Source organism: Boleophthalmus pectinirostris, unplaced genomic scaffold (assembly GCF_026225935.1).
Source record: "Boleophthalmus pectinirostris isolate CB_2022bp ecotype Guang Dong unplaced genomic scaffold, ASM2622593v1 HiC_scaffold_18, whole genome shotgun sequence".
Taxonomy (NCBI): Eukaryota; Metazoa; Chordata; class Actinopteri; order Gobiiformes; family Gobiidae; genus Boleophthalmus; species Boleophthalmus pectinirostris.
The window spans coordinates 18,125,121-18,145,510 of record NW_026571133.1 but is presented as its reverse complement, the minus strand read 5'-3'; the positions used below and the strand labels follow the sequence as shown (position 1 = coordinate 18,145,510).

General features: G+C 38.1%; 1 protein-coding gene across 1 annotated transcript in view; it reads right to left on the bottom strand.

The window, feature by feature from the left end:
* Positions 1-728: 728 nt before the first annotated feature.
* The window catches only part of LOC110161913 (voltage-dependent calcium channel subunit alpha-2/delta-1), a 52,839-nt gene continuing 33,177 nt past the window's right edge, over positions 729-20,390 (bottom strand). Inside the window, exons 12-38 of the mRNA XM_055153880.1 lie at positions 19,662-19,766; positions 19,502-19,580; positions 19,108-19,157; positions 18,913-19,002; positions 18,164-18,226; positions 17,364-17,447; positions 16,150-16,224; positions 15,890-15,961; positions 15,719-15,790; positions 15,576-15,637; positions 15,412-15,488; positions 13,168-13,228; positions 12,996-13,102; positions 11,254-11,338; positions 11,087-11,149; positions 10,865-10,980; positions 10,708-10,779; positions 10,308-10,375; positions 10,195-10,233; positions 10,050-10,121; positions 8,653-8,805; positions 7,741-7,793; positions 7,591-7,646; positions 7,140-7,266; positions 6,419-6,531; positions 5,593-5,675; positions 729-3,959 (exon numbers count right to left, since the gene is read on the bottom strand). Of these exons, the coding sequence (XP_055009855.1) occupies positions 3,840-3,959; positions 5,593-5,675; positions 6,419-6,531; positions 7,140-7,266; positions 7,591-7,646; positions 7,741-7,793; positions 8,653-8,805; positions 10,050-10,121; positions 10,195-10,233; positions 10,308-10,375; positions 10,708-10,779; positions 10,865-10,980; positions 11,087-11,149; positions 11,254-11,338; positions 12,996-13,102; positions 13,168-13,228; positions 15,412-15,488; positions 15,576-15,637; positions 15,719-15,790; positions 15,890-15,961; positions 16,150-16,224; positions 17,364-17,447; positions 18,164-18,226; positions 18,913-19,002; positions 19,108-19,157; positions 19,502-19,580; positions 19,662-19,766 (2,217 nt within the window). The 3' untranslated portion in view covers positions 729-3,839. The remainder of the gene's footprint in view (positions 3,960-5,592; positions 5,676-6,418; positions 6,532-7,139; positions 7,267-7,590; positions 7,647-7,740; positions 7,794-8,652; positions 8,806-10,049; positions 10,122-10,194; positions 10,234-10,307; positions 10,376-10,707; positions 10,780-10,864; positions 10,981-11,086; positions 11,150-11,253; positions 11,339-12,995; positions 13,103-13,167; positions 13,229-15,411; positions 15,489-15,575; positions 15,638-15,718; positions 15,791-15,889; positions 15,962-16,149; positions 16,225-17,363; positions 17,448-18,163; positions 18,227-18,912; positions 19,003-19,107; positions 19,158-19,501; positions 19,581-19,661; positions 19,767-20,390) is intronic.

Genomic DNA, 20,390 nt, shown 5'->3' with positions numbered 1-20,390 from the left:
TAGGGACCTGTGCCGAACCACGGGCCACAATTTTAATGTCCATAATAAAGTAAGCAAAGGGTAAAATGAGCCAGTCGATTGACTTTGGGGTTGAGGGAATCTGGACTTGAGCACAGCTGGTTTAAGGTTTTTGTAAAGCAGGCAGCACTAACGAGAAAGTCACTTACCATTTGATCAACATACAACAGGGAGAGGAGAAATTACAGTCAGTTTATGAGCCAAGGGAGATTCTGGGTCATTGTTAATGGATAAGTGCTTTGGCCAAATCCGATGTTGAGAACCTCGTCTGCCTCAGCTCTATTGCAGGACATTGTTGATTTTGGCCAAAATTCAGAAGTGATGTCGGGTAGACACGGGAGAGCATATTAGAAGTGCTTCCTTCTCTTTTTACACACTTTTGGATAGTTAGATGATGAACAAGCAGTGTTAAATCAGTGGAGAAACTAAATTATTTTTCTTGAGTAATACACTGTTTTAGTAGTGATATAAACGTTAAAAATAATGCCATTAAAATTCTAAAAATTCTGCTGTATGTTGAAGTAAATTTTGTTGTGTTGTAATATTTGCTGCCAGTTAAGTATTGAGGAGGTAATATAGTAATTTTGGGTTCTTCTTCCATGTTCATTAAATTTAGCTAGTTAACCAGCAAAGAAAATGTTTTGTGACAATCAAAAGAGAATACAATGGATAATAATCATAAACTTTATTTTGAATATATCTTTGTCTCACAACACATTTCCCTCCCAGGATTATAAACATTGTACTTTTTTTCTTTTTGTAAGAACAACATCATTTCGTACAAATTTTTTTTTTTTACAAGACTATTAAAGCACAATCAGGGAGACCGACAAAGAGGCCCACGGGGAGTAATTTGTCTAAGCCTTCATACAGAATCTGCCTTCAAATATCAAGGCAGAGAAAGTGACTGACATGCCTGCCAATCTAAGGTAACAGACACAAAGTAAACACACATTAAGCAATCTCCAAGATTCCGTAAATAAAAGGCCAATCCACACAGTCAAAACAGAGCACCAACAGAATCAAAAACACATCAAATCACACTGAGAAGGAGGTTATTCCTGAGGCGACAGCATCCGATTGGAGCACTTACCAGCAGAACAGTACATGCTCATCAATGTTTTCTTAGCATAGCCACTAAGTATCTGAGTATCAATATAAACAGCGTAGCTTTTTTGCCCATTGATACCATAAATACCCATGCACTCTTAAATAGTGGACCATACCAGGATTCGACATATTAACATTCTCCCAGTTTGGAGGTTACCATTACAATGTACAGTGTGTGCTTTGTTATTGATGGTTATAATGCCATCAATGCCATCAGACACTTTTCAAGGGAATAGTATCTCATTGCACTGATTGCATGGTGTATGTTTTGAGTTTACATTACTCTGCACATTATCGGACACATAATATATAATTATTTGGCAAAACAATGTATGAGCTGTTGGAGACAAAATAGGTAATTACTTTCGTTATATGGTTGTTTTAAGTCTCCACTTCAATTCCCTAATCAATGGCAAGATTCAATTAACCCTTGTAAAAATGTGCTGCAGTTTGGCAGTAGGCTTCTACATGTGAAATCACTAGTATGGTCTTAAAGGTGTTTTGTCCAATAATTGACACGAGAACACGTCTGGTCCGGTCCATGTCTAGCACTCCCTCCCACTCCCCATGTCATATTGTATTGTGTGTTTGTGTAATGTATGGATGGGTTGATAGGTCCCATTTTGATTCCTTTGTATGTCTAGTACATGTGAAGAAAGTGACAAATAAAAGGTATTCTAATTCTGACATGAGAGTAGTGCATACCACATGACAATGCCCAATCCGGTCTACCTGTTGTTGCACTCAGAACAGGGATAAGCCAAATGCTGTCTCCCCAAGAGAAAGGCAGTAAGAGCTGACCATACCATATGTACCATATGTATCATATCATAAACAGATGCCGGACACTCGGGAGATTATGCTTCCTACATCACACTCTACAGATGGAGCATATACCAAATATGTGAGTTTATCAGTCTCAGCCACAATCATGCAGCACAGGGAAACTTACATCTTGCCTTGGTAGCATTGCATAAATATTAGGATAATAGGTTTCTCCATGAGAGTCCTATATGGCACTTGATATTATGTCTAATAATTACTAAATAGCACAAACAGCATTGTTAGTTTCACCACATTTGTTAGAATATAGTTGGAAAAGTGCACACAGACAGCGTGACAACCTGAAAGAGTTGGGTTGGAAGATATGCTACATAACCTGACTTTAAAGGCTTAAAAATGCTGGATTAAATCATAAATTTCAACATTTATCTCAGGCTAATGCCACATAATGGAGTTAAAGTTTAGTTGAATGTAGTTGTTAAAGCTGCATAAAATGTCTATAGTGATTACACTGGCATCATCTGCAACAGCTGATTTTTTTCTTCTAATAAAGTAATAATTTATGGGACTAAGCAACCACACGCGTAAATTTGTATGTATCAAACTACTGATTGTCAATTTTATCAAGGACAAAAATAAAATCAAATGAATTCTCACAGGCTAAAACGAAAAGCACAGACTGAAATAAGACTGAATAAAAGTTTTCTAGACAAATTTAAAAGCTAGATTACATAAATACAAAAAAAAGGATTAAAAAATGCAGTATCAAGGTAACAAAATGTCAGATTTGGCAGATTTTTTGATATGTTTTCCCCTTTAGTTCACCTCAATAGTACAGATAAAGTGACTGATTCTATGATTTCTTTAGTTCCTTTGCTTGACTTGACATCATTTGTCAAAAAGAGAGAAAAAATTTACATTATCCACAATTAATCAGTGTTAGTGGTTACACAATACCATTTAGCAGTAGTAAATGCACATGTACATTTTACTTTTCAATCCAAAGCTGAATAGAAATCATATGTAGAAAATGTGGCAGTCAAGCATCACAACATTGCTTCATTCCCAAAGTAAATAATAGACTATTTTCCATTTATTAGCTACAAGATAAGAAGTTTATCCAGATCACACCGTCTACATGGCACAAGAGAGTTTAGTCCACTGAGCAGGAATCACCTATGGATGGCAACAAAACTCTAACTTCAATTAAAAACTAGTAGTGTTTCATGTGTAACCAGGTAAAAGTGGCCTGTGGCAGTTGAAGGGCTGATTGGCCAAACGAAGATGAAGGAAAGCTTTGTGTTTTGAGCCTTCTTTTCCTGCTGAATATGCAAGAAGAACAGTTAGTGAAAGGGGGCAGTGTCAGAGACACAGTAAAATGTTCTCGGAAGCATCATCGCACAAATGAAGGTTGTGTTACTCACAATTTGGCATTCTTTTCGATATCACTGAACCAAAATAAAAAGATAAGATAAATAAATAAATAAATCATATCCAGCTACTGCACTGCAAACAGAATAAATAAAGCTTGCAAAAAGCAGCATTGTTTCTGGCAGTGGTTAGTAAAACTGCTCAGTATCTTGAGTAAATAGCTGATCTTACCACCATCATTAAAACATCCTATTGACACTAAACAAAAGGCAGTCCCTTCTCTTTTTCCTCGATACATCAGGGTCCAACGTGGCCAACCAAAATTATCTGTGGATTCCTCTAATCTCAGAGGGCAGGGGGACTTCAGGGGTAGAGCTTTAGCTCCAGTTCAGTTCTAATTCTCAAACCATCCGGTGGATACATCCATGTTTATACCCTCACTGACCCTCTGAAACCATCTAAAAGGATGTGGTTGTTTGTTGTGTCTTCACTTGTGTGGCAGCGTTGCCTGCTGGGAGTCCACTTGGTTGTACAGTAGTTGGAAGGTCACGATGAGGTCACGATAGGACATTGTCTGGTCTACAGCTGAGAGCCCAGAGCAAGGCCAGCTGTACGGCCACCATGAGCCACAGAGAGGGACTTAGACTGGATGCCCCTCCACAGTCAGCGTCCTCCTCCTGGAGCACAGAAAAGTAGTTAGTGATTGGTGCAAGCGAAACAATAAACACTTCTGAATCTGAGCTATGCTGAGATTAAACAACTGTCTGTTTGAAATTTTATTAAAACATTGTGTCTCTACAAAAGAACTACTCTGAATGCTTAACATCTGGGAAGGTAGAAACGAAATGACTGGCCATCATAATTTTGGAAAGGAACAAAAATGTCGAGAACAGTTAGAGAGATGTACAAAGGTCTGGATGCAAATGGGAAGTGAGCCTTGTGTTTAAACAAATGTCTGGCTGCACTGGGAATCAGACGTCAGACCAGACGGACATTCTGGTCTATTGCATGAGACGTGTCATGATAGATGGGCAGAGATACAAGAGGTTCAAAGTCAGGTGCATGGAGAAAAAGTTAGCCTGTGAATAAATGAGGCATGGTGAGTCAAAGAGAGGGAAGGACAGATGGTGATAGAGCACAGACGAATGACAGGACAGAGAGATAAGATACAAGATGAATAGGAAAAGACACTCACAAGGAGGAAATCTGGAAAAGTTAGTTCGAGAGAATTTAACATAAAGTGTGGAAAAATCAGAGAGCCAAAAGCACTGAAAGTGAGTGAATGATAACGATCAAATGTTAATAATGAAAAAGAGTGCTAGTGTTATGGAACTGACCCGAGACAGCACATGAACAGTGGCAGCAGTAACATGAGCAGAGAAGAAGCCAATGGGGAGCCTGCGCTCCGTCTGCAAATGACCTCATCCTAAACATCAACAGCCAATCACAGAGCAGGAAATAGAGAAAAGACAAGAGAAAGAGAATCATGCAGCAAAGGTCCTCATAGTTAGCAAGAAGTATATGCAAAACACAAGCATCAGATTTAGTACAGTCACAAGACGCATTCACTACAAGGGAAAGTGTTAATTCAGACGAGACACTGGAGACGGATTAGAATAGGAAAACAAACAGTGGTACAGCAAAAGAATTTCACACACAGAGTTCCAGAACATGTTTGTTTATATAAGGTTTTCAATAATACTGTTTTTGATGGGTGTTTCTCCCTGTGTGGGAAACTCTTCGCCAAATATTACATGCTCAAAACCAGTGTTGTAAAAATGCTGATAATCAGATTTCACTACTTATATACTGTGGGAAGGGGGGGAAAACTATCTTAACTCACTATTTGAACTTGTCTCTTGATTTATTACATGGATGAGTTACAATTAAGTTATTTATTCACAAGTTTCAAGTTATGGCAAACAGATCTTTTGAATGTTTTTCAAATCAGGAAGGAATAATTTTCCAAAAAACAATAGTGAATCATATTTATATATTCCATTTGGTCAGGGTTTTATCTTCAGAGAATTTTTTAAATGTTGTCACCATAGTCACAAAGCCATAGTGATAAATATGTGTAGCAATCAAAACCTAAAAAAGTCACAGTAGCCTCGAGGCACCTATTTTAATTGGAAAATGTTCTTTGATTTTAACATCAGATTTTCTGCCAACTTCATTTTATTCTCATTGGGCTAGTAAAGAATAAACACTCTCACTTTTCAGCAGCCTGGCAATAGGATGTGTAAACCTCTACAATAACAGAGCGGTTCACTTCAAATAGCTCTTAACCAGAGGCAGTGCTGTACTTACACTCTCATTTTTATCAAAGCACAATTCAGGGCCTTTCCTGTAGCGAGGAGTCTTGGCAATTTCACAAGGATTCGGTCCATCAGCTGTATAAATGGTCAGGAATCAGCCAGCAAATTGATTTAAACTCCTATCATACGTACAATATATGTACCTTAAAGCAACACTGTGTAACTTTGTGGAGGGGGCATGTCACCTGTATGAGTCCATGGAAATAGAAGCTCAAAACCATACTCCAGAACATTCTCCATGGGAATAGATATATTTTATGCCTTACTGTGGAATATTATAGCCAAAAGAATAACATTTCCATGGAGACAAGTAGGAGGAGGCCCTCCTCCAGGCCAAGTAAGTCAGGTTTGTAGAAATGCAAGGCCGCTCACAGTAAGGATGCATGTTTTTCTCTGTTTTTCAGAGCAATAAACACCCCCCAAAAAAACACCCAAAATGAACAAATTTTTCGGCTAAAATGTTACATGGTGAGGATTTATATGACTATTCAAATGGACAACAATGATAGAAACAGTGAAAAAATGTTACAAATATTACCCAATACCAGATTAATGTGCTTTTGACGCAGATTACGTCATAATTGACCTTAGGCTGAAGTGTATCACAACTGTTTGTAAACTTGAACAGACTTCTCCCACACTTCCATCTGCTGCACAGACACAGAGCAGCCTGTGCAACACTCAGCCAACGAAGATCAGAAATTTTATTTTACGGACCATCTCCTATTCTTGCCATGCATAGAAAGCAGACATGGTCATCAAAGAGCAAATGACCAAATGCCTTCTCTGCTTGAGCTTGTATTGAGTGAAAAGGATACACTGTTGCTCTTCCTGTATCAGTGGCTTGATATCGCAAGATCTACAGGTGTGTTTTGCATCAGCGATGATGAAGACCAGGTTTGTCCTGGGCAGTTTTTCAGCATGGTACAGTCTGAGGAGGAGCATAATCACAAGAGACAAGTTACAACGGATTCAACTTAGAAAAGATGCAGATAAAAGACACTTCATTGAGAGGCATGCAAAGGTCCAAAAAACAACGGTCCGAAAGTCCCTCCCTCAGGCATTTAAACTCTGACATGTTTCCTCTACAAACACAAAAACACAATGTATACGCTGTGTAATGTTTGGTAAAGGTCTGTATTGTGGAGGGGACACTGACCTGCTGTGCCACCCCACTTTTCGGCCGCACCTTTAGTGAAAGCCACATGTCACCGGTGCACAAATGATTTTCTCTGCTTTTTTTATGGCAGTCATTAAAGAGAAACATATGCGCAGCTAATGTGCAGGAATGCCACGCAGCACGCAGGCAGGCACTCTATTAGTCGGCACGAGGGGACCTTAAAAAGTACGTGAGCCACATGTGCACCATGCCAGGACGGTGGTCCATACAAGTGAATTGACTTCACCTTTATGGCATGTGAACTTTTATAACTCTTTCTGAGTGGCACCTCTGGGGACGACGTTTGAGAGGTCTCACTTCTCACAGCTCTGTTTGTCTCCTAATGCTCCTTGTTTGCAGAGATTTATGTGACCTCTTACCTGGAGCAGTTTTCACAGTCCACAGTGCCTCTGAATGACAGGTTGGATGACTCAAACAAGTACTGAGTTTGCTCTGTGATACACACTTCTTTGAGCATGGCATCTGATAGCTTATCATCCATTTCAGCTGGGAAACAAAACGCATTAATCAGTATTCATTTCAAATAAGTAAATGATGTACAGACAGGTCAAATATCAAACTTAAGAGACAGGAAGGCTTAAAGGGTTTTTAAACTGTCCAGGTGACACCTGTGCATATATTACACATTTACAGTCAGGGTATTGAGTTATTTATCAGGTGTAGAGTGGTTTCTTACATGATAATAATAATAATGATAATAATAATGATAATATAATGACAATAATAATAATAATAATAATAATAATAATAATAATAATAATAATAATAATAATAATAATAATAATAATAATAATAATGACAGAAACTTACCAGCTTCTAGGTAGGAAGGCAATGTGATGCTGACTAATAACTGCTGCAACATAGACCTACAAATAGAGACCACCAGTGCTGTCATATGCACATATCAAAAACATGTGTATATGTCAACATGATGCACTTCATGTTAAGTATTAAACTCACCAAGCTGCTGCAGTTGCCCACCAACCAACACTCAGGATATCTGCAATGGTAGGCTGAAAAGAGTAATATTATTATCAACTGCAAACTGCACTTATGTGTTTTGTCAGTATGGATGATGAAATTATTAAACCTGATATGTAAATATAAATGTAGAGAAAAACACAGTTACAACAGGTCTGAACATGTTGCTTTGATTATGGCTAGCATGCGAGGGCCTTGTTTTGGTGAATCAGTGCAGCGTCCTTTCACTGTAGTCTGTGCTGTGTTGAGTCATCCAGGAGTTCAAACTAACCGTGTTAAAGGCATCGCTCAGTGTTCAGTAGGTCTTTGATCACTCACATCTTCATCTTTCATCTCACTTTGGTGACTAGAGCGTGTTGCACACATGTACTACAAGTCGGTAAATTACGTGGTTACAGCTGTCAATTAGTGCTGGGAAATAGGGACCTGTGAACTACAACTGTTTTTCTTTCTATTGCAGCCATCATCTTATGGCCCTAACACTCAGCACATGTACAATGCTTTCTGTATGTCTTCAGTATCATTACCACTGGATGTCTGCAGCCAATTTTTCATAATTTCAAAGTTGTGTGTTTTGGAAGTGATGAAAAACAGCACATGTTACAAAATCAGTTTTTGTGTGTTGGCTCAGTGTGCAGGACCACCTAATCCTGTTACTGTTACAGATCTCCTCTCTGTTGCTTTCACCATCCCCTGAGCTTCTTATCTGCTCAGTCTAGATTTATAGTTCTCTAGAGGGGAACCTTAGTTCTGTATTTGAGTGATGTAGCAATTGACTCTCTATGGCTACGTGGGTCAGTTCAGTGTTTCTGATCTAGTATTTATATGAATCATTATCTTAATGTCTCAATATGGTGGTGTGACAAGTTGTCTCTGGCTTATATAACTCACCACATAGACAGAGCGCAGACCTGCAGCCGCTTTGCTCTCCTTCACCGGGTCACACAGAGACTGGTAGTCGAAGGTCTTCTTAAAGGTGAACAATGATGAGTTCACAAGGCTCACCATCAGGATGGGATCAATAACACCAAAGAATTTTCCAATCTAAAACACAAACATCATTCCATAAAAACCTATGTAGAATGAAAAACACCTTTATTAGATTTTAACACAAGCATGAACACACAAAGATCTCAGAAATCAAAGGGAAATGATTCATAATATAGCTGAAGAATACTTTTTGCATTCAACTTGTTGCATGTCTAAAGACATAGATAGTTTGATTTGATTGTGATTAAAAGGTCTTAAACACACCCAATAAATTTCACAGAACCAGGCTGACTGACAGCATAGCCTAATGGGCAGCCTTAAATAATAACTGGGGAGGGGAATGTTTATCTGGTGATTATGGTGTGACAAGACGTGTTGAAGTATTCGTCTGTCCAGTGGGAGGGTGTGAGATATGAGGTAAACAGCAGCACTCATCAGGTGTGTGAGCTGCAGATATGTGTCTGCACTTGTGAGCAGAGGAAGTGTAATGCACCCCTTTCCTTCCATTTAGTAAGGTCACTGCTAACAACCCATCCTCTTCAGTCTGACGGCCAAAGGATACATAAATCTTCCAATCTATAAGGTAAAGAGAGACTCCACTCCATTCCCTGTGCAATAACACAAATAATGAATTAACAGTCACAGGCCTGGCTGCAGACTCCCTGAGGACTTCAGAGAAAGAAAAGAATGAGCTGCAGAGAGAAGACATAAATATAAAGAGTAAGCGAGAAGCTTGTAGCAAAGCAGAAACTTTGCTCCTGTAGGAAATATGATTGAGGGCACACTGCCTTCTCCAAACACGGCCTTAGGTCCCTGGGTTTTAGTGCCGCTGCCAAACTTCAGAGGGACTGATTTATCCAGCGCACACCCAGCTCTGATTAGGAAGGAGCCGCAGCATGAAAAAACATTTACTCAGACACCAGCAGGGGCCCAACTCAGCGTTTAACATGGGGCAACAGGGAAATGGTGCACACTTACTGTATGTCAAACAGGGGGTTCCTGATACAATTATACCACCACTGAAACATAATAGCTCCAGCAAATCACTGCCTAAGACATGTGTGACAGTTTGATTTGCATTTAATACTGATTACAAGATATTGTCCAGCTATATGGAAATAAAAATTTGAATTTCCCAAATTCCTTGAGGATTAAGTTTTCTGGCTCCCCTTAGACTACCAAGGTTAAATTTCATAATGTTTCCTTAATGAGCCACAGATCACTGACAAAGAGATATTCAGAGTAGTTGGCATAGTATGTAACTACAGGGAATTGTGAACAGTGAAAATAATACTTGCCTGATCAATATATATGTCCCTGTTAGACATCACCAGGAATCCGCCATCATCGAGAATGACACAGTCTACATACTGCAACACAATACCATTGCATTATTGGTGTCCAAACAGTTTGGAGTGGAAACAATAACAGTTTAAATTGTACCTCATCATTTCTTTGGCAGCCACAAATCTCATCATTGCACTAAAAATGCAACATTAAAGTAATTAGATAAGTAACAGATAACTAGATTAAGACACTAAAGGAAATGTACTCACGTCCAGTTTCTGTGTAGTGTTAATGAAATTGGACATCCAGGTATTGATGTCCAACTTCACTCCTACCACTGCGATCAAACAGAGAGAGCAGACATCCAAGATCATAGCCAACCCCTGAGTCAACTTTACTCTTTGAACTCTGCGAATGCTAACTTGGCGCGACATCACAGGCTAGTAGACAATGTGATGTGTGGTTAGTATGCATTTGTTTGTGTGCATATGTCAGAAGGAGAGCGAGAAAAAGACAAAGGCTTCTCTGGCTGTAAAGGCCAAGTCCCTGGTGTGTGTCAGGTGTAAGTTTAATAAGGTTAACGCCTCAGGGTAGCAAATGATGATGACAATATGACAAAACAAATGTGATTAGTAACGGAAAGTCACTGGTTTATTTGAATGGTCTTACCAGCCGGTTTGACTGTGATGTTTTTAAGAGTAAGATCCACTGCTCTGCTCACAAGAATAGAGTCATCACTTGCTATATGGAAAATGTAGAAATACTGTATTAGTATACAAAAAGTAAAGTAAGTAGTTGTAAGAAAGTGCAGTAACGCATGCCATACAATTCTCTCTGTCAATGAAAGGTGTTGGAGTAAAAATATACAGGTCATTGTCCAAACTTCTCTTGTAGAAACTTGACTCATAGGTCTCTGCGTCCTCTTTCCAGTTAAGGCCAGCACTGTCAAACAAATTACAATTAAACTAAGAATGTAAACATAACATGCAATGGTAGAATTTACAATCTAAAAATGTACATCTTTTTATCATATTAATAGAAAACTTACTTTTTTGGATAGACTCTAGTGATGCCTCCATCAGTGGCCACAAATCTGGCAGTCACACCATTCCTAACATACAACAGATACAGTAAGTATTTAAACTATGAATAAAGACAGTATACAGGACATTTAGTTACATATATAACCTGCAGTGTACAAGAAAGGCTACTCACGGCATCTCAGTCTTTCTCCAAACTTTTATTAGATCAGAGGTGATGCCTGCATCCAAAAGCAGTCGGTTCAACAGTTCAACGTTACCTAAGCAGAAATATTAACAATTAAAACATAACAGGGATTCATACTCAGGTTGACTTTTTTAACCTATTCTAAATAGTTGTAGGTGGTAGGCTAGGCTGAGTGTAAAAAATTATTTTCCAAGACGTCTGACACGACCACATGACTAACATAACAGGTGATAAAAGGCGCTGGTCCGTCCCTTTGCAGCGCGCAGGCACTTTGAACTCTCCCAAAACTTGCTCCAGTCCATTAACATCCAGGCTCGTTGATCCCTCCACCACCTTCTCCGATCTTTATAACACACCACACACATCAGAGAGAACAGCTGCTCTAACGCTTTATTCCCCGCCACACCACCTACCCAGCGCCCGCCGTGGTTTTCATTAAGGATATCTTTATTGAAGGCAGCCCACAAATTCCTAATGTACTTATAACTTCTGCAGTGGCTTAACCGAGTAAAAAGTGTAACAATACTTGAGCCCCCAAATAGCCCACATGGGTCTAACGTAACCACTCTATTTGTTCTCACTGTGGACTCCATTAAACTGGCAGCTAATCATGGCAAAAATAATATTTTACTTTGTGGTTTTATAGGCTGGTTAAATGTGCGAAGCGTATAATGAACAAACCAACATTCTGTAAATACAGCACAATTCTTATTTTCCATTAGGCCTTTCCCTTCAAGGATTGTCTCATGAGATAGTTTTCCTTCTTGTGCCAAAGAATTTGTGGGATTTTTATATGTAATATTCATTCTCCTTCTATTATCTGAGCTCAAGACAGGCCAAAAATGTGTTAGCAAAAATAATTTACTGTAACCAAGATAAAAAATATGATGTAAAGGATTTAACAGGTGTAAAGGACTCAATATTGTATTCAAATGAAATGCATTGGTAAAGACATAATACCTGGGTCAAATGTTAAAAGGAAGGCCCAGTGGTCCCTGATTGGTGTTTTATTGGTCCACTCGTACTCCTTGCCTGACGTGTCCTGCTCTTTCTCACAAACACACAGTAATTGGATGAGGTCGAGCAGCTATGGGCGGAGTGTGGAAGGCATATTAGGCGTGAATACTGTGTGTGTGGGTGAGTGTGTCACATCTAAGCATGTGCACTGAGCCGTGTGATGGTTGGACTTTAAACGCTATAGCATCAAATGGGTAACAGTAAGAACACAGGATTTCCATATAATAATGCCTTGCTTGGTCATGCACAACAAAACCACTTAACCAGACCAGTATTTCACTGCAACAAGTCACTCATATAGTGTATCTGTTGTCCATTAAAAACTCCAATTGTAGTTCAAATGTGGGGCCATAGCAAACCTATACACCCAAGCAATCTATATTATAATTCTGGAGAGTATAACATTAAAACAGCAACAAAGACTTGGCTTATTTTATTTTGTACCTTTTTACCTCTTAACTATGTTATAATGCTGCATCTTTCTTTCAGGTTTCAGTAACCTTGCATATTTTTCCATGTTTCTCTCCAGAACTCAAAACGTGTTCTCTGCACTTGTATGTGACTGCAGGTAGTGAATAAAGCTTCCATGTGTTTTTGAAGTCAAAAGTTTTTACTTGAGTAAAGACATCAAGTAAGATCTCAAAAAGTAATGGATAATGGATAATAAAGGTTTAAAGGTTAAAAGTTAATTTTAACTAATTACAGTGACTTACACATGGGATTGTTTGGCGTCTCTGTATCAATGTAATTGTTGAACTCCATCAGGAATTCTGTGTTATTGGTGTCCTTGTCTGGTGTCTTCAAGTCCTTGCAGTATTCTCTGTGGAGGAATAAATAATTATAGATACATTTATTGTAGAACATCAGCCAAAACCTTGTTCTTACCTTGGTGCAATAAATGTGTAGCCATACTCATCAAACTTGTCTGCAAGAAGACTTTCAGAAACTGGTATAAAACAGGAAAGATTGTCAAGTTAATATTGAAAAGCAAACAAAGGGGTATATTGTCATTATAAAACAATTATAATTATATATTATATAATAATAAAACATTCAAAACATCACCTTATTTTACATTTAAATTGTAAGTTCTATGCATATACTCATTCTAAAGTTATCTGTAGTGTCAGTCAGAAACCCGTCAATTTAGAATAATAAAAGGCATACTGGTATAGGTCAGATACAGTATGTTGTATTGAGGTCTGACACAGCTCAAGAACAAGAGGAATGAGATGAAAGTAAAGAAAAAAAATACTTGCCCTCTTTCCCTGGAGTGGAAAATAATCCCAGCAGAGAGAGAGAGTGGGTGAGAGAGGGTCGTCCCAGGGGAGGTGAAGACAAGAGGGGAGAGAGAGGCAGAAGAGACAGGGTGTAACCACAAGGTTTAAAGGTGGCACAATATTTTATTCACAGAGCGAGTCCTGAATAGAAATATTGCTCCCAATCAAACGGTTTGAGGCCTTTGGATGCACATGAAGACAGCACTGATGGGGGCACAAAGAGAAGCCTGTAATGTGGTCTGGGCTAAGTCATCATTTAGATGTGATTTTAGCATTTTTATTAAAATTCCTTTTGTGACAAAGTAAATCCATGGACTTAACCAACTTCAGTCATGTATTTGCATTATAGTGTCATGTGCACATCTGATCAAACTATGAGATATTAACCACAGGCCAGTTCTGCATAAACCAAACATTGCTCTGACATTGCACCAGGCACGTTATGTTGACAACTGTATTACAGTGTACTACAATTTCAACTCAGATGACGACATGGGCTACCCCTTGTCCTCTTTGGTGGCCATGACTGTGATGTAATTGTAGCCATGTGCTTTTCTTTGCTTACAAAGTGCTTAGAAATCTAACCAAGTGTGGTAGTTATCACAGACAGATAGCAAGTACTTATACAAGCTTGGTTAAGTAGAGAAAGTTTTATGCAAGCTAATACAAAATATGTGCTGGAAATATCAAACATGAAAAAATAAAATGTGCATGCTAAATCCATTATACAAAAAAACATCTTGTGTTTGGAGTATTTGAAGACCACTGGAACAGTAAAAATGAATGTAACCACATTAGCATATTTTGAGCAGCAGGTGTCAGCTGGCATCATTATGACAAAACCGTCTGTTATAGCAAAAGACACTAATGATAAGGGCAAAATGGAGCTTTATAGGAGGGGTATGTACATGTACATCCAAAAAAATATGAATTTTAATTAACAACGTATAGTAGGAAATACACAAGAGGAGAATACTTGCCCAAAAATGCTGCAGGAGGATCCAACATACCAGGATCAGGAATAAGCAGGGTCAGGAGAGACAAGAGGAGGTGAAGACATCAGGAAGGGAGAAAGGGAAATGAAAAAGAAAGAAAGGGGGTTTCCAATATTTTATTCAGATTTGAATAAGAATATTGCAAACAACTAGTAGCACAAAAATCAATTAGACTAAACACATACAACAGCTATTTTAACTACAATTGAGCAGCAACACTTGGTGAGTCAAATATTTTTGTCATTATGACACATGGCTTTCAGTCTCAGCATTTAAGCATTTGAGTTCTGTAATAAAACTATTAATGTCATGAATTATTAACTGCTAAGTAATGTACATGAGGCGGACTAACAACCTAACAGACAGACAGAAAAACAGGGTCTAATCAAGCATGGCTCCATCTTCACTGCAGTCAGTACACTATAAAACAGTCCTTTGAGTAACACTATGAGTCAGTGACATCTTTTACAAGCGAGAACAGACCCAGCACAAAGAGACATAAAAGCATAATGGGGCCATATTGAAGTTTGGTTTGAATGCATAATATCTCACAGTGTCACATGTAGACACACAACTACATTTATGAAACAGGAGACCCAAGCCACTCTCCCTGCTGTCTGGTAACAAGGCTTTGAACATCACCACAACTGAGAGTAGATTAGTCAATTTGAATGTATATGTGCTAATAGCTGATATAAACCATAAGAACTGTATATCTCAAACTTGTACAGAGTAAGTATGGGACTGCTGGAGTACATTAGCAGTCATTTTCCAGGCAGAACTATTTGTCTACTGTCTGTGAAAATGAAACACAAATGTTACAGAGCAGAGACAAGAATCGAGGCTGGACTTACATTTGGCTTGGGTGATAGTGTCTCCAATTTTGGCCTGGATGTAGTGCTTACTGTACTCAGGGAGAACCAGGGCAAGACTGAACAAACACATATGCAAAAAACATGATTATATATTTTGTCCAAAGACATTCACATCAATATTAATAATAAGTTGATAGAGTTACCTATAATCTGTTGACTTCACAGGAGCGTATGTGTATGTCCTCTTCCCAATGTCCATGTAGCGCTTTAAAGATACACAAAATAGAACAATGATAAATATAGATCCATTGTATGAAGCTCATAATCTTTAGAGTTATACAATTACCTCATCTTGGGATTTGACAAAAGTAGTCATTGTGTATTGCCCTTTGTTGCCATCAATCATGTTTCTTCTCATCTGTCAACAAAACATGTCTACATAAATATACAATGTTAAAGGGAAAAAAATTATAATGAGTTTAACTTGTACATAAAGTTTCTGTTTTTATTTCCAAACCTCCACTTTGTCTTCATTTTCCATCTCAGCATCCAGGAAATCCAGAGTTACAGGTTCATCAAACTTGGCAGTCTGCATGGAAATACACCTAATTAGCCACACATTACACATTGCTAATTTGTACTAATGCACTAATGTACTGATTGTACTAATGTGATTTCTAATTTGTACTATGTTTTCAGTCATTCTGGTTTATGCAGAATTCAGCATGACAAAACAGATCATTGAGTCTGTAAATAATGAAGATAAATATGACACACCAGAGGCTGGAGATTTGGGTGAAGCAGCACGTAGCCATTTGGGTCAATAGCAAAGTAATATCCATTTGGTCCAAACTAGACAGAGGGAAAAGAGAGCGGAGTTTTGTATATGAGTGAAGAAGAAAATTACATGCATACATATTTAAAAAAATAAAATACTGTACAGAGATACATTCAAAATTCAAATCATAGCTAAGGAAAAGGCATGTGTAAGTCCTGGTGTAAGCCTGATCTCCTGCTCATTTTGTTATAGTTTAACAGCGGTTAAGGGTGCGTTCACGTTTGGGTTCATGTCATTTTGGCAGTTGTTTTGGTCCTGTTCTAGTTCTAATCTGGTCCAGGTTTAGTCCAAGGTTTCATATCAGTTTTCATGTGGTGTGTGTGAACGCACCCTTAACCACAATTTAGTCCTAACTGAATTTGTATTCAAAGGTACACTGCGCAACCTACTTGTCCCCTACCTACTTGTCTCTCTGTTAGTGCCATATGAACCATCTCGCACTCTGAGGACCACAGAGCACGACCTACTGCTGGTGCCCAGAGTCAGGACTAAACACGGGCAGTCAAGCGTTTCAGATTCATGCAGCTAAAACCTGAAACAGTCTTCATGAACATGTGAGACAAACCTCTACTTTGATGTTGTTTAAATCCAGGCTCAAAACAGTTCTGTTTAGCTGCATATGACAGAAAGGTTTTCATTCTGCACTCTTCAATCATTTAATGTCTCTCTTTTTGATTTTATGAAGATTATTTATGTTTTGATTTGTTTGTATTGTGATTGTAATGTCTTTTTTATTCTGTAAATTACTTTGTGTACGAATTGTGCTATACAAATAAACTTGCCTTACCTTGTCCCCATGGAGATGTTATTGCTTTCTCTGGACTGTTCCATGGTATGACATATATGTCAAGCATATATGTCAAGCATTTACTAATTTACTAACTGTTTCTATTGCTCAAATTCCTTCTGTGAATAGGGGCGACTCTCCACACATCTGAATCATAATGTAGCGTAGTGCTGTATGTAGCCTGCTTAGATAGTTTTAATCGATACTGTGGAATATTCAGGACAAAGGAATAACATTTCCATGGAGATAAGCAGGTGGTGACTCTCCATTAGAAATGTTACGCAGTGCACCTTTGCACCTTTAAATTAGCCTTGGTGACTATACATGTACTGTATCTAAAATACACATGTAAACATATTCACTTACAGTAAACCGAGGAGTAAGGCGTTTTATGTCCTCCAAGGAAACATCAACAGCCACGACTCCAAGGATGAGCTGGTTTTGTGATTTCTGAAAGCAAACACAACAGAGACCCGCGTCAGAGGAAGATAACCTTCTTTCTGCGAGACCGACTTCAGATCTCTGTTGTTCTTTCTGGATGAGTCAAATCCCTCGGCGTGTTCTGAATGACTTCAAGGAAATGGACAACATTTGAAATCTGGACAGTCTCATTCCCAAAAGCTTTACATGCTGCCATGACTCACAGACAAGGCATTTCCACTCTCACTTCAGTCACAGCCGAAGTAACCCCCAACTCCTTCGAGGTTGACATGAAAACTCATCTTGAACTATTTAGCTACCGGATCATTTGTCTCTGTGATTTGCAGGTTTGATCGCTTGTATGATTTTTGCTTTGACATCCTAGTTCCTCTTCCTGTTGGTGCACATGGGAGGTTTTGGATATACAAAGGAAACAATAGGCAGCCACAACAAAACAGGAGATAAAAGTAAAAAATGGGATGGTAAATGAGTATTCATGTTGAAAGTTTATATGTTAGTCTGGTTAAAATTATGGTGTGATGCAAATCTAATGACTTGCAATTGTGGATCATAACATCAGCTGCACAGTAAATTTTGTCAAGAGAAGATTTATGCAGTGGACAGATACAGACAGAGTGACTGAGTAGGGGGAGGCTAAGTCCTTTAACGCCATAAAGGCAAACTCAAAGGCTAAAGAAGTAATTGAGGTTAAGTGAAGAAACATATGGGTGTATCCCTCTGTGTACCTTTGAGCCAGTGTTGGTCTTGTTGAAAACAGGCATGGTCCCAGTGATGACAAGGCCAAGCTCCTACATCATAACAAACATTACATTGCAGAGTGCACAGAGATTAAAAAATGAAAAAGAAACACATTAATTTAAAGGTATACCCATACTATGTAACTTTTTAGATGGAGGGTACACCATCTGCTTGTCCTCAATTCGATGTTATTAGAACATACCACAGTACTGTAAAGTATTAAAATTATGCATCTCTTTGGAGACAAAGAGACAATGCCACAAGGCCAAGTTACATGTCAAATATGTGGAGAGCATCCCTAGCCACTGCAAGAATGCATCTTTTTCAAGTACTTTTGAAGAATAAGGCAAAGCAAAGGACCATTATGTAAATGAGGACAAGCAGGACAGTGATTTAAGAGTGCACCTTTACACAGCTTTTTAAAAAACATATAATTTTCACAAACAACACAGATATTTCTGTTGTGGATCAAGCTGATCAGTGATGAAAGCTGACAGAGTGTTATCTCTTAAACTAATGGACTGAACTTGCCTCAGAGCCCCAGACAGCTCTCACACTCACATAGTCGCCTGAGTGCAGATAAGAATATAAACATGACAAAAACAGCTACTGGGAGTATCTTTTAAAATCGAGTTTATCTTTAAATTTGTAATATTTCATCATATCCTGTTATTTGAGATTACACTAATAAGTTATTGCCAAAATATATTTAGAACAATAATGAAAATTAACATACTAGAGCATCCAAGTAGACATTGGTCCACTGAACCTGCTTGGCCCTTCTGTCAGCCTTAACCATCGGTCTGCCCAGAACATCTAGGTACTCCTTTGAAAAGAAAAATGGATTTGGTTGGCTGTTTTGACCACAAGAGGGAGCAGTTTGCAAATATTTCAAAGAACAGCAAAAACAGATCAGAAAGTACATTCTTACTTGGGTGTTGAGTCTGATGGCACCTATTGAGGGAATTTCATAGTAGTACCCTGTGAGAGAGAGCAAATAATACATATTTTACACTGATCAACACAATACATTATAGATAGAGAAATATTAGAAACACTGTGGGCCATAAAGTCAGAATAATGTACCCCTAAAAGTTAAATTTTATATTTAATGGACCCCAGGAAGTACAATAGTGGGGATCCAAAAGAGACATTATAATAAACCTCTAAAAACAGATATTACATGAGAAATTTACTCACTGAAATCACATAATTTACTATAAGGGTTAAACATGATAATGGTAAAAAGATCTTAATATAAGATATCTAATTATCATTTATCAACAGTCATAAATGATTATTTACATATGGGAGATTTACAGTACCTTTGTTAGCACAAGCCATCCATTGGATAGGTCCTTTGTCATAGTTATGCTGGCCAACTGAAAACGTAAAGATACGGACCTAAAAACAGAGAAAAGGAGAGAGAAATCCTGAATGATATATAATATAATTCACAAATCCAACAATAGAACATGTTTATACCGCTTGTTTGGGGTTATACTTCTCAAAAATCTCTTCAGCCCGCTCCTCACCTCCATCAGTAAAAAGCATGATTATTTTGTTACAATGGGCTCTTGAGATGTTCATCTACAGGAAAAGTGAAAGAAAAGAGAAACACATGTGAACATAATCTAAAAACAAGAACAGTGTAGGGAAAGGACTAACACATTTGAACAAAAATGTAATTTCAAAAACAACCAGCAGATGTCACTTTTATCTCACTTTTGACTGTTTGTGGATTCTTGTTTCTGTTTTGATTCTTGTTTCACTACTTAAGTAATTTCATAGTTGTGTATGAATTAAGTTGAACCCAGTTACCCTCAAAACAATTAAGATTTAAAGGGCCTATATTACACTATTTTCTAATCTATGTTATAATGTTGTTTCCTCACCAAAAACATACCTGGATGATCGGATGTTTAACACACAAACCATGCATACTTAAGCTCTGTTCTTTTTTCAAACAAAAAACACTCATCCCATGTGGTAATACAGGAAGTGCTTTTTGTTTTTAAACTCCATACATCTTCATTAAAATCAGCTTGATGATTTCAGCCCTGTGCCAGTCTCTACTGAAAAAAAGGTAAAAGAAGCTGTTCACTTGAAAACTACCACTACATGACATCACAAGGTGGAACAGAGCATTTGAGCTTTGGAGATGTGAACCGATAAATAATAAAAGATTACTCAAAGATGTGTGACTGAAACAAA